At 38.5% G+C, this 14,164-nt stretch overlaps 1 protein-coding gene across 2 annotated transcripts; it reads right to left on the bottom strand.

Moving 5' to 3' along the window:
• Positions 1-7,732: 7,732 nt before the first annotated feature.
• AP2 (transcription factor APETALA2) lies at positions 7,733-11,633 on the bottom strand. 2 transcript variants are annotated; one of them, XM_010654480.3, is made up of 10 exons: positions 10,310-11,633; positions 10,134-10,159; positions 9,959-9,989; positions 9,745-9,832; positions 9,441-9,586; positions 9,293-9,337; positions 9,077-9,168; positions 8,815-8,975; positions 8,494-8,700; positions 7,733-8,396 (listed from the first exon to the last, which is right to left on the bottom strand). In XM_010654480.3, exons 1-10 carry the CDS (start codon positions 10,825-10,827, stop codon positions 8,187-8,189), a joined length of 1,524 nt encoding a protein of 507 aa, XP_010652782.1. In that variant the 5' UTR covers positions 10,828-11,633; the 3' UTR covers positions 7,733-8,186.
• Between the last annotated feature and the right edge of the window lie 2,531 nt (positions 11,634-14,164).

Raw genomic sequence — 14,164 nt, 5'->3', positions numbered from 1 at the left:
CATGTTTGTCTGATTTGCCCCCTATGTATATTGAGTTATTTGATGGCATCTGTTTTCAGCCTTCATCTGACCCCATCAAACTTGTAGTATCCTCCAGCAGTTAAATAAAAGGCACAAGTGGCTGAATGCGATACTGAACTGTGATCTGGTAAGTTGACTGATTTGTAGAAACTCCACATCGTAAATCAAAAGCTTGTTTATGGTTCAGTGCTGAAAAATCTTCGAAGGTGGACTCCTGAACATTTTTTTCCATCCCATGAAAGTTAAGATTGAGTGCACATCATGTTTATATATATCATTCTATCGTATGAGTTGGTGGTGCAATATGGCAACATCTCTATACTATGCCCCCAAAATGCAGTACTTCGGACAGTAATATAAGGGTATTGTTCCCCTTGTGAAAATCATCGATTCAGTCTTGTTTTCCATTGCGTTTGCAGTCAACAATCATCATCCATGATAGCTAGTTCATAAAATGAAGTTTGCCCTTGAATATCTTTTCCACAAATCCCAGTTTGACAGGCTGCATTCTCCCATAAAGTCTGATTGACCTCTCTTGTCTGTGGTTGGGAAGCTTCAAATAATGTGGTCCAAGTGCAAACCCATGAGTGCGGTGGAGGATGATAAGTCTACCCTTCATACATGTCCTTAGAATTATGGTGCCAAAGTCTCTGATGTAGCAATAATGGCTTCATCAGATTTACGAGTGTCATAAGGTACAAAGAATGACTTGAAATTTTATGTACAGAGGAGTGGACTGATTCAATTTCCATTTAATGGTTGTTTGAAAACTTAATAAAAGTTACAGTGAAGCCATCAAAATGGGCTGATTCTTTGCCTTACTTTCTTCAATGGGATGTGTCATCTTCACTTTAAACTCTCATTGAATGCGATGTTGCTCTTTAGCCCGCCCAATTGACCTTGAGGATTGAAGACATCTTGGCACCATAAGTAACACACCAGAACTTCTTCGCCAATTAAAAATTCCAACTGTCTCATATTCCAAATAACCCATCAAGACTGAATTTGAGCTTTCTGGACGATATGGTAATAATGGAAGAGCCCTCACTAGTCATGTTCATGGTGCATGTGACAGAAACTGACAATGCATTCCTGTAACATGTTTTGCTAATATTGCCTATCCCCTTTTGGAATCTAAGGTGAACCATTATTGACCACAATGATAATTGATTTTGGACCATATGATGTATGAACAGGAGTCCTGAAAACCAACCCTAAAATTGTGGTCCATTGCCTAATGGGGCATTTGGGTTAGGCTTTAGATATTTCAAACAACCCCTCCACTTTCTACCAGTCTGGGCTGGCCTCCCATTGAGTAGTTGGAGAGCATGAGGCAAGGCATGTCCCATTATTGGAGTCTAGAAGACCCCAACACATGCCAACAATGGCATATTTCAAAGAATCCAGAGAAAACCGTTCTCCATAAAATTGCTTTATTTTCATTCTTCGAACTTGCAAAATCAGGGATACAAACATGGGTTCCAACTGGTTGCCCATTTTCTAGCCTTTTCAAGGTTGCAATAATAGGGGTACATGCATTGAAGTGAAAAGATATCATAGCTTATAATTGTTAGGGCATTCTGAGTAAACGATTTAGTATAAAGAAAAGTAGAAAACTTTAGCTTAAGAAATCAAATACACTAAAATTGGAAGTTGGGTGAAGAGTATAGGTTGCGTTAAGAACCAAACTTTGTACTACGAAAGGAAAAGGACACCCCCCCAAAAAGTACATCCCCAAGCAACAAAGCTTAATAAAAAAACATACAATAAATAAGAGAAAGCTGTAAAGAGAAAGAACCTCTCCAAAAGTATAAGGCCAACCCTTGTGCTTTATTTAGCAATTTAGGTGCAAGTGTTTCCTCTTCGACCTTTATGGGTGCTACCCACTTTTATTATTTCTACAAGAGACTCTCAATGAGCACCATTTAGTGAAAAGCATTGGTTGAAAATTTAATGCAAAGTCGTCCTTCCCAATTTGGAAATTCCTAGTCACCTCTCCCTCCCCCCTCGTTCACACCCACCCACCCACATTTCACTTCTTCATTTGCCGCATACCCTCTTTTTATTTTTACTATTTGCTAACGATATTGTCCAAAAATAACATGTGGGTATTATTTTTAAGAAATAAGGTTCCAAGGATATTCATGGTATTTCAACTAAGTCCTGGCCCTACAAAAATCTTTGTCCGTTTGTGCCGACTCTTCTTCCTACACTCAAGATTTTAAATCTAAAATAACCCAAAATTAAGAAAAGATCAAAAGAATAAAATAATTTCGAAGTGCTTTAATAAAAATGCCAGGTATGCCAAAAGAAGAAATCACCATAGAAATACCTTGCAAAAAGTCTTTCTTCCTTTCCCATTAAGGTTACGTGTTCATCTTCAAATAAAAAAAGTGACGTGTAAATAATCATGTTAGAGAAGGATTTGAAGATAACCTCCAAGTGGGCCCATGTCTTTCTCGGAACGATCAATTTAAATGACTTCAAAAAATTGGTCCATTCCTTTGATCTTTAAGCTCATTTTTAATAATTTGAACAAATTTTCTTCTTCTAAATTTGAAGTCACAATGTGATAGTGAATATATTAATAAACAATAATACGAGAAAAATTAAAACATTAAGGGCTTTCAAAATCTAATCAACTCAAATGATTTATGTACGCACAAAATTTTTCAAACTTGTACCTAAATTAGTTAGGATATCTGTCATTTGGTTTAATATGAATTAAAAATATTTGATTGAAATTTTTCATTAGTTAAGTAGCATATCAAAAGTAAAAACCAAATCATCTCTTTTAACCTCATATAAGGTTAAAATATTTTTTTTAAAAATGCTCAATTAGTGAAAGGGAATTAACCCCACTTTCTCGATACATTGTTTTTATTTAAATAATATGAAAGCTACACTTTGCTCATGTATCATGGCATTTAGGACATTTGATATAAATTAAGTTAAGCCAATGTCCAAAAACTTCTGTAGGAAACTTGACCTTGGAAATAAAGTACAAAATAATTTATTCATGTCACGAAATTATTAATTATCAGAAAGTTGATTGATTTGGATCACCTATCTTTATTGAAGGTGTTAGATAATTTTGAAGATGGCCATGGCCACCTAACACATGCGACACATTGGTTTCATATATATATAATTTAATATTTCCCAACTTTCCATATTCATTCCACAGAATGGGAAACGAAAGGCTATAAATGATTGGCTTGTCGTGGCAGCTTAGAAGCCTCAACAAGCCCATCTATAAAACCTTTCTAAAATAAGAAAGTCATCCAAGAAAATAAAAATAATATAAGAAAAAGGCAAAGCTGTTGCCTTTTTTTTTTGGCCTGTATTTATTTATTAATTTATTTTTGTCAATCTCCTACAAGATCATATCCCACTTACCCCCTTACGCAACAACAAGAGCGCGTGGGAGACCCACCTCGACCCCACAACTTTATGATGAATCTGAACCCTGTGGACAATAATACCACGTGCATACGAGCCTGTAACACTCATTTATGGGTTTAAATTCATTCAAATGAGTCAGTAGTAAAAGCTATGAAATAGATCAAACCCCACCCTTTTTTTTTTTTTTTTTTCTTTTTTTCGTTTTAAAATTTTCTGGGGTTTGCTCAGTTACTTTACAGAAGGCGGCAGAGAAAGAGAGAGAGAGAGAGGAGTTATTAGAGTTACAGACGAATAATCACTTTCAATGCTGTTGTCTTCTTGTTGTAAGGGTAAAATAATAGGCATGGACGTCTTTTTTTTATGGAGTTTGGGGAGTTTTGTTTGTATCTCTCTCTCTCTCTCTCTCTCTATGCCTTTTTTGATCACTAAGAGCTAAAGATGAAAACCTCATTTCATCTTTTGCATTTATTGGACATAAGCTACGAGAGGTTCCCATATTATACTGCATGCTCCTCAAAACTTCAAACACTCATTGCTTTGGTTTATGCCCACCCCTCACCATTAGTTGCATTCATTCATGCACTACCCTTCTCTCTCTCTTTAACTCACATTATTCAAAATGTTTTTCATATTTTATTATAGCTAGCTACCCAGATTTTATTTAGTGCTCCTCCTTATGACATACCAAACATTTTTTGTAGTATGATTATTTACATCACATACATGCATATGCATCTTGATTTAACAGAAAATTAATGGAGAATCATAGAGGTTAAAGAAGTATAGTAGTAAGAGAATGATTGAGCAAAAGATGTTCTGTAAGGCCCCAGAAGATCAGAGAGAAATGCATTAACATGCGGCAGTGGTACGGTAGAAAGAAAGAGAGAGAGAGAGAGAGAGAGATGATTAGGGATTGATAAAGGGGCTGGGACAAGACGGCCACCTTCTCCGTTTCTGGGTGCTGCATGCATTTTTCAACTTCTTCTTCTTCTTCTTCTTTTTTTTTTTGTAAATTTTTCATGTGGTCCAACTGCATAAACGTAAGACTCCAGAGTGAGTTATGATCTCAATTGATTGAGCTATTTTCTACGGATGCATGCATGGTGGGGAATATGTATAGTGGATGCTCCTGCTTAATTATTTTCTCAGTTGGCTGATTGGGACATGACTTTCCTCTGCTTACACCCATGGTCCATCGGAATTTCCCATGACACTCAAGTCTCCTTGGAAATTGATAGTTTTTACTAACTTCAACTTCCTTACATATTCAAAAAAAAAAAAATCAATATCTAGAGATGGGCATTAATATTTGTCATTAATTAATTAGTGTACATTTGATTTGGTTCAAACATATTGATGGGGGGTGGGGGGTGGGGGGGAGTTGCATTGTTTGCATACAGATCATCTTCATTAATGGGTAGCTTAAAAAGGACTCAATTTGGTTTGATCCCTTCTAAACCTAACCTATAATTATTAGGCCTTTGGTAGACTAAAGTACTACACTTAAGGATGATTAAGAAGTGTAGATAAGTTGGGCTTCATGACCAAAGTGACGCAATGAAAAGAAAGGAAGACCAATAAATAGGAGACAACGGTGGGATTATGCAGGCCTACATATTAGATTACCAGAAAAAGAAAAAGCAAAAGAAGATTTGAATTATTAGTTTATTTAATGGGTATGATTGGGTTATTACTTATTACCCAACAGTTGTAAGCTTTTAATTTATTTAGATTTTGGCCTAAACCCTTTTGATATGGCCAATTTCATAAATGGGTATGTGGGTGCATGTGCCCCAGACAAGCCATAGGAGACACCAGCACAGCTGGATTTGGCTTATCTTATAACTCAGCTGGACATAGAGGATATGGGGATGCTGCTGAAGAAATCCACACACACCTTGGGGCCTTATGTTGATAAGCCAGATTCTGCTATGGCTATTTTCAATATCAGAAGTGTATACATAGGACAATTCCAAGATGTGGAGATGGTCACGAGAGTACTCAGCTGGATGGTCCAAAAATGATAACCCGAATGCTTCCGTAGTACATTGCTATCCTCCTCAAAAAGATGATCAGTCACACCTAAATTCATTGCATATGTTGAAAAAGTATTTTAAGTTAAAAGCGAAGTGGAAAGTACAAATGATGGATGCTCTAACAATTAATACTGAAAATGATGATATAACTGCTGAAAGGAGGGTGTGTTGGAGTGTTTTGATCTGGGGTCTTTCTTGATGTTAAGTTATTAGTGAAAAGGTGGTGGAGAAGTGTGTAAATTCATGGAAGGTAATTAGCAAGACACCAGAGGGAAAGGAGAAAAAGGGGCCATAAGGGGAAAGGATTGGGAATATATATATATATATATATATATATATATATATATATATATATATATATATATAGAGAGAGAGAGAGAGAGAAGGGGGGGGGGGGGGGAGGAAGGAATGGGAAATGGGGTTTGGGATTACAAGGTGAATCATGGAATTGGGAAGGGCGCGTCCCAGAAAGGGAAACCAAAAGAGTTGTTTGTCTGAGTAAATGTAGAAAGCGATCTAACGTTAACAGCAGAATTGGGGCAATCCAAGAGTGAAGCCCCAGTCGCAGTGGCAGTCGTATTCATCAGTACTCTCTCTCCACAACCCAACACGACGCCCCTCCCTCTCCTCATGTATCAAAAAAATTCCCCACCGTTGAAGAAATTCTATATATAGAAACCCACCCCCTCGTCTTCAAAAAGGCAATATGGTAACAGCACCAACCCTAATCCCACTTTGCTTTTTACTCTTTTCTGATTCCACCCCATCCTTTCCTTTATTACTTTCCTGTCCCCATTATCAATGCCCCTTCTCAGTTCTCTCTCACATTTCACATTACATCTCCCCACCACCCCTACCTTCAAAATTAATGGCATAAAGCAAAGAGACTAGAGAGAGAAAAAACAAACCAAACCAAACCAAAAGCCCAAAAAAAAAAAAAAGGAAATGAATCTGTCTGAAGTTTTGCAGTGTTTCATAGATCCAGTGCAAAGGAAAGAATCTAGGAAGACCCCTCTTCTTTAACCTACTACAAGACAGACTCACTTTGTTCCCATTATAAATGGAGCTTTTCTCCATGCAAATTTGGGATTAGCACTGTGGGGGAGAGAGAGAGAGAGAGAGGACATGGACATGGACCACCACCTCTAGGGGATGATGCTACTGGCTTGTGGGTGTGTGATGGAACAACAACAAAACCTAAGTATTTTAACTTCGTGGAACTAATGGTCAAAAGAAAGCACAGAGAGCTAAGAAAAAAAAAAAGAAAAAGGATGATAACGATGAAAAGGGGCACGATTCATTGGCCCCAAACTTGTCTGTCTCAACTCTTACATAGCAACAGTGTTGACACACACACACCAAAAATAAATAACAGAAGAATAAAATGAGTCATATTATAAAAGTGGGAAGGGACAGAAACTCTCTCTTACAATCTGTGTGATGACGTCCCTGATGAGCCAAGCATTCTAATTTTTATTCATTTCCACCTAACTATTCTATCACAATTCCATGTCCTCTTTTTTCTTAAATAATGGGATTCATCTCTTTGGGGAATGATCTCCCTCCTACCTCTCTCCACTCTATCTCCCATATTTTAATTAGGGCTACCTCATCAGTCATCACCACCCTCTTAACAACATTAAAAGAAAATTCCTCAAGAGGTACCATCATTTGCAGGAAAAAAAAAACCACAAGTTCAAATTCATTCCCAAGTCCTAATGACATGATGTATTATAGTAATTAGTACAAATAAGAGTTGCTCGACATTTAGGACAATCATGTTATTGGGGGTTTCATCAAAATTCAGAGTGCAGATGGGGAGGGGTTGGGGTTTCCTCGTAGAAAGTGGCCTGGTTAAACTCATTCAAGTCTCATCCAATTACCCTTTTGGGGGGCTCTCCATCTCAAGGCGTCCTTTGAGGCTTTGGGTTAAGATGATAGGTCCTTCTCGCCATAATAGCCATGTCTGACTGCTTTTGGCCGAGAGAACTGATTCAAAGGACATCATTGACAGCGACAATTCATCACCGTCCAGCGATATTTCCCAGAAAACAATCCCCAGTTTTAACCCCCAAGCTCTTTCTCTATCCACTCCTTGAAATGGAATTTCATCGGAAATTTTCTTTCTTATGTCACACTTTCTAAGATATTATTACTCGATCAGGGAACCATAGAATCAGTTCCAACAGCTTTTACAGTCCAAGAGGAATAGGTGGAAAAACAAAACAAAAAAAATTAAAAATAGTAAGAAATTCACACAACAATCGATATTCTTAAAGACATGGAAATTGGTATTGAAAAGGATGATAACTAAAATATTAGAAAAGGTGCAGTTATAAATAGCAGAGGGGCAAAACAAATCATCATCAATACATATAAACAGATCAGCAGTAGTTTTAGTCAGAAGCCAGAATATCTAGTTGAAGATTTAGTTCCTTTGTTAGTTTGACCGACGACCCACATTTCCCCAGAGACAAGGAATCCTTCCTCTTCATATCCCCCAACACCACCCCTCAAACCTCCTTGGTTTTGTTCTTGTCTCTGTAAAGGAGGTTTTGAGAGGTAGAAGACAGACAGCCACGTACACAACACTGATTTCCTTTCTTTTTACATGGTATGGTGGGGCTTGAAAAAGAATGGAAAATGGGAGGTGATGGCTGAGGCAGAAAAGAGAAAAAAGATTGGAAAGAAAAAAAAAAAAGAAAGAAGAATTGTTTGTATGGGTCAGGAGGGTCTGATGAGAGAGTGGAACCCATTTTTCTGCGGCCATTGTTGGTTGGGTCTAATCATCTGCGGTGGGAATCCTGATGATGCTGCAGCAGTTGCAAACAATTGTGGGGGACCGGATTGCCATTGTTGATGGTTTGTGGCCAGAGAGAGATCTCCTCCGTTGACAGCAATTCGGCCTCCGTTACTGCTGCTTGGAAACTGAATCTACAAAATTCAAACAATAATTGGGTTTCAGCATTTTTTTTTTCAGGCACCAGCAATTCATGAGATGGGTTTGTCTTGTCGATTTGTGGGTACCCACCTGATAATTTGGTGAGCTGAGCTGTGGCGGAAGTATATGAAGCATCTGGGTTTCTCCAGCTCTTCTGAATTGCCCATATCTGTACATTTCACCTGGCTTTAATGCCGCTGGCGATTGTAGGTGGGTGTGGCTCAGAAGCTGCATGGTTTCCATTTCATTATATCCATTTCTCCGGAGGGCATCCCCATCGCTTTTACACGCCTCCTGCTGCAGGTTGAACTAGGTTTCATGGACAAGTAGAGAACATCACCATCTAGGACTGAATATGCACAGCTTATAACACCTAATTATCCAGCTGAAAGAATCAAATCTGTTTAGTACCTTAGGTCTGAAGCCCCGACTCCGCCAATCAGCTTCAAATGACATCCCCACCGAATGCTGATCCATTGTAACAACTTGGCTGTCATCCCCCAATTCCAGATTGTTCTGCTTGGATGCGGAGCCACCCAAGCTCAAATCGAGATTGTGATCTGCAGCATTACCTGAGAATTGTGCCAGACATGATCTAATTGAATACACACCAATGCATAAAGAGACTGTTGATCACTAGAGAAGTGAAACGATTCATCTTTCCATTACTCACCGGATGAGTTGAGCTCATTTTCATAAATACTGGGATCGAAGTTGGTGACAGCCTCTTTGCCATTACATTTAATTGCAGCTTTGTCATAGGCCCTACAAAAATTAACGCTACATCATTCAAATCCCACTGAACTCTTATCTATTCCTTACCGATATGTGCATTGGAAATACTGTAATAAACCCAGGCAGAAAAATGAAAATAGCAATCAACACTAACCTAGCAGCTTCAATTTCTGTATCGAACAGGCCCAAGTACACATACCTGTGGAATCCAAATTCAAAAAACAGTCGAAGGTTAGAGCAAGAAATGAGACTCAAAAACAATAAACCCCACATAATCAAGAATTCAAGATGAACTAGATTACTTTTTGCCTAAAAATTGGCCCATTCTAGCTTCCCATCTTCCGCACTTGTGTAAGGTTACACCTCTATACTTGGAGCTTCCTCTCGGAAAACCAGTACTTTGTCGGCGAAGGACATGCACAAACTCTTCCTTGGTTAGATTGCCCATCTGTGCATTCAACATTACATGTATACATGAAAAACAATCCACTTTCTTTTTTTTCTTCATTTTTGCTATTTCTCAACTAGCAACAATCAGAAAAGCGAATCAAAATACTGTAGAAGATAAGGTGGAACTGTACAAGATAAGGTGAAGCCCCTCTCTACCTGTTTTAAGTCTTCCTCATAGTCTTCAAGGCTGAAATTAATGTCTGCCTCCACTCCCCGGAACTTGATAGCAGCCCTATCATATGCGCTGAAAAAGAAAAGAAGAAAAAAAATCTCTTTCAGTATCACATTCTCCTTAGAAAATTTTCATTCGCTCATTCATTTTTCGTATGAAACGAACAAAAGTTGGAAGGAATATAGAGGAAGAGCTCACCGAGCAGCTGCATGTGCGGTGTCAAATCCACCTATTCAGACACCAAAGAGAAAAAGGAAAAATGGAAAACCCATCTCATCAGTCATCACAATCGGAAAAAAGATTATGTTATCTACAATGTTGCCCTATCAACCAAAACAAAGTAATTTTATTTTTCTTTTTAGAGAAAACATACCTAAATAAACTTGTTTTCCACAGTCCCTGCATCAACAACAAAGGCAAAACATGAATTATGGTTGAAGAGATGAAGAAGAGATTTGCGCTGAAAAGAAGACAGAAAAACAATTGAACAAGAGAAAAGAAAGTCAAGGGAGAGGGAAAATGGATCGGTAACAGTGGAAGAGGACGAACCATATGTGGGACTCCCACCGGCCAGTTCTCCGGTAAAAGGTAACGCCGCGGTACTGGGAGCTTCTAGACCTGGGGCCACGGCGGCTCTTCTTCAAGGGCTGAGACGCCTCCAGTGACTTGGCGGTGGCAACGCCTGCGGTGTTGAGTGGCTCCGACTGGCAGAATTTGACACCAACCCAGTGAGCTCGAGGGAAGGCCGCAGCACCACCGCAGGAAGTAGTCCCCATTTCCGACTCCTCCATCGGAAAAAACTGCCGGGTAACCGGTGGCTCACCCTCATCTTCATGGGTCACTGAGAAGCCGAATATTTTACTGCTTCGCTTCCTCTGACCCCTCTCTCCGTCTTCTTCATCGGATCCGTCCTCGATTACTACAGCTGACGAGCTCGAATTCTCGTTGGAAACCGATCCGACCCTTTTGCCCTTGTCGTCGATGGAGTCCACCGAGGTCTTCTGTGAAGAACAGCCTTCCGATTCATCGTCCCTCCTCTGATCAGGCGAGTCGTTGAGATCCCACATTGAATTTTGGGGATTTTTTTGCCTCAAACCTCTCCTCCTCTCTCCCTCCAGAAAAGCGATGAAATACAATAATTGTTTCACCAGAGAAAACCAACCAAAAAATAAAAAACAAACCTCAAACCTCAGTCTTCAAAGAAGAAAACCTACGACTGAGAGCTGTGTGGCAAAAAGGCAGTAGGGGTGAGAGATGTTAGAAAATCGTCTATCCTCAACTGCCCAATACAGCATAGACGAGGCGTTTTTTCTTCAAGCTTAGCCGAAAGCAGCATCCTTAATACCCCTCTCCCTCTCTCTCTCTCCCTCTCCACTTGCATCCTTTTTTCAATAACTCATAATTCTCTCTCCCCCAAAACCATTCTTTTCTATTTTATTTATTTCTCCTCCAGGGGGTGATTTTCAATGATTCAGAAATTCACACACTCATGCCAGCATTAACCCCCCCGCCTTTAACAGTGAAAACTTTACTCTCTCTCTCTCTCCCACTCTTTCTCTCCATCCATCTCTCTATCTCTATCTTATAGGTGTTTAAAGGAACCCATCTCAAAGGAAAATAGGAAAGAAAGAACCATCTCTTTCTTACACAACTTTCCCACGTTAACCAAATCGAAAAGCACCCATCGCCCCTCTCTCTCCAGTGTTTATCTCTCCATATTACCCACTAATGGAAATAGACAGCGCCAAGACTAAAAGGATGGGTAATCACTCAATGCCCTTTATTAGCTACTAATAATTGTCATCATTCACACCTCACGTCACAAGTCATCTCCATCTCTCCATCTCTCCCCCTCCCCCCCCCTTCAAATATTTTCCCACTTTTTTATTTCATTTCACCTGGGATTTGCTATATTGCAAAGGTGAAGCAGTAAATAGTGAGCTGTGAAAGGGGTTTTTTTGGGAAAATGAAATGGGGGTGAGGGGAGAATTATTGTGAGAGAGCAGAGAGGCAGGCGGGTTTGGTTTCAGAAAAGGAAATGGGAATAATGGTAGGAAAAGGAAAATCTTTCCAGAAAAGTCCAATCCAAGAGTACGGGAGAGGGCCACATTTTGCTTGTTTCGTTCTTCCAGCAACCAATGCCCTTCCCACCCTCTGTACCTCGTATTTATGGCCCTCCCTCCCTTCCCCACTCTCTCTTCCCTGCGCGTCCTCCCCCGTTTCTTACTCAATTGTGTTTTCTCTTTGTTTGGGACAAGATTATCCCTTGGGACCCCCCCCCCCCCCTTTGGGCCTGGCCCAATAATCTCCCCACCAACGAGTCTTCATACTTAGCTCTGCCCCTTCCCCCTTCTCCTTCTTCTTCTTCTTCTCCATCATTGTCCACTGTTGATATCTCCCATCCAATCATTATTTTGTTTTCTCCCTCAAGTTTTGTCAATCAATATATATATAACTTCAACCCCCACCCACCAATGAATCCCTCATAGTCAAAAAATGAGGCCCATGTACCATGGACCTATGTTTAAGGTTAGAAGTTACAACTTTTTGTTTCAAGGTGGAATAAATACTTAATTTAAAACATTTCTAGAAAGGATCCAAAATCTTGTTTTGAACAATAAAATAGTGGAATATAATATTTAAATAAAGAAAATATCGACTAAAAATAATGTAAGTAAATGCATTTAATAAAATCAATATAAATAATAATTAGAGGTACGAAAACATAAAAGCTAAAAAAAATAATTGATCAGGTTTTGCTCATAATGGAAGTATTTTTAATTATTATTTTTTATATAATATATATCCGTGATGGATTTAACATCGATAATGTCGCTTATAACACATAAAATACAAGATTAAAAATGTTAATTATATGATCTTAATATCATTTTGTTATGGCCATAAAGAAACCTTTGAAGTCATTGAAGGGACAAAATCTTCAACGAGGCTAGCGTTGGTGCACGCGCAAGAGAAGACCGTGGGGAAGAGAGTACCAAGTGAAAGGAAAAATGGTGAAGCTAAACTCGAAGCATAGCATAGATTGATGGATAGATTCGTAGATTTAAGATATCATAATGTGGTTGACATCATCAACGTTCATAAATTTTTTTATTTAAATAATAAAAATAAAAATAAAGGAGGGTGCGCCTGATGGGAAACACAAAAAAACAAAAAATAAAAAAGAAAAAATGAGCTCAAAAAATAAATATAATATTTTTTATAAGAGAGAGAGGGGGAGATAAGCGGGGCCCACTCGGGGTGGGTAAAAGATGCCACGTCACAAGGGCACCCAGACAAGTCACAAAAACAGGGGCCAGCTCAGAAAAATTTGTGTGCTATCCGTCTAATCTATCTCTCAACCTTGGAATGGGTTCAAAACAAACCTTCCAATAATGGAAGTGGGACGAGGCTATGCTATAACACCCTGTTTTCCTCAAGTAGAAACAGTCCTCCTTCAAGTGCCTCTCTCTCTCTCTCTCCATCTCTTCAATTATATACAACTTTGGGCCCACCACTCCACTGAATATCAAGCCCTGACCCCACTCTCCTTTACACAGTCCCTAACCCCCACGCCTCACCTTTCTTTCTTTCTAACCCAACTGATGTTTTCTTCCCCTTTTGTGTGATTATGCAATTTTCATTAATTATGTTTTGTTTGCTCAAGTCTCTTGCCCTAATTTTAATTTATTCTTATAAAACAAAATAATGATTGATAAGAATAATGATTGATAAGTGCGGGATGGTTAGTACTATGGTATCTAAGTCGAAAGTATGCGATGAATTTCAAATAGTATTAACACTATAGTATCTGAGTTAAAAGCATATGATGAATCTTAAATAACGCCGCATTTTAAATAGTGTTATTTTTTTATATATAGTAAAAATGTAATAGATTTTTTTTAATTAAAAAGATTAAAAAAAAGACGAGATATTCTTCCATCATATACAAATATGGATCAAGATAAGGGAATGAATTTCTTTATGAAAGCTCATATAACTTACAAAAATGGGAAACTTTATGAAACAACATTTGAAATAATAAACATTAGATAAACTTGAGAAAGCATATAATCTTTAACAAAGGATATCAATTGATTTGCTCCTATTTTACCCTGTTCATTCTCCACATAATTAGCAAAGTGAGAAACTTTTTTAATGGAGCATCCTAGTGAGGAATCCATGAAATTGAGCATCCCAATTTTGTGACAATGTCGAATATTTGGCACACCACCCATCAAATCTCTATAAACCTTTTTTTCTTTTTATACACTCATAAGATAACAATAGGAGAATCCCGCTTCACCATAAAATTAGACAAGTTCAACGAATTACTGAATCTTAATGATCTTTAATGGCACACCACCCATCAAATCTCTCTAAACCTTTTTTCTTTTTATCCAC

The sequence above is a fragment of the Vitis vinifera genome, chromosome 7, assembly GCF_030704535.1.
Source record: "Vitis vinifera cultivar Pinot Noir 40024 chromosome 7, ASM3070453v1".
Lineage (NCBI taxonomy): Eukaryota > Viridiplantae > Streptophyta > Magnoliopsida > Vitales > Vitaceae > Vitis > Vitis vinifera.
Note: the sequence above shows the minus strand (reverse complement) of the source record. Positions and strands in the feature narration are given on the sequence as shown.

Bases quoted from the DNA above. Each gene is read 5' to 3' on its own strand.
- AP2 (XM_010654480.3), bottom strand. From the start codon at position 10,827: ATGTGGGATCTCAACGACTCGCCTGATCAGAGGAGGGACGATGAATCG. The intron at 9,338-9,440 runs GTAATCTAGTTC...TGGATTCCACAG, and splicing joins GGCCAATTTTTAGGCAAAAA to GTATGTGTACTTGGGCCTGT. The intron at 9,169-9,292 runs GTTAGTGTTGAT...TAATTTTTGTAG, and splicing joins ACAGAAATTGAAGCTGCTAG to GGCCTATGACAAAGCTGCAA.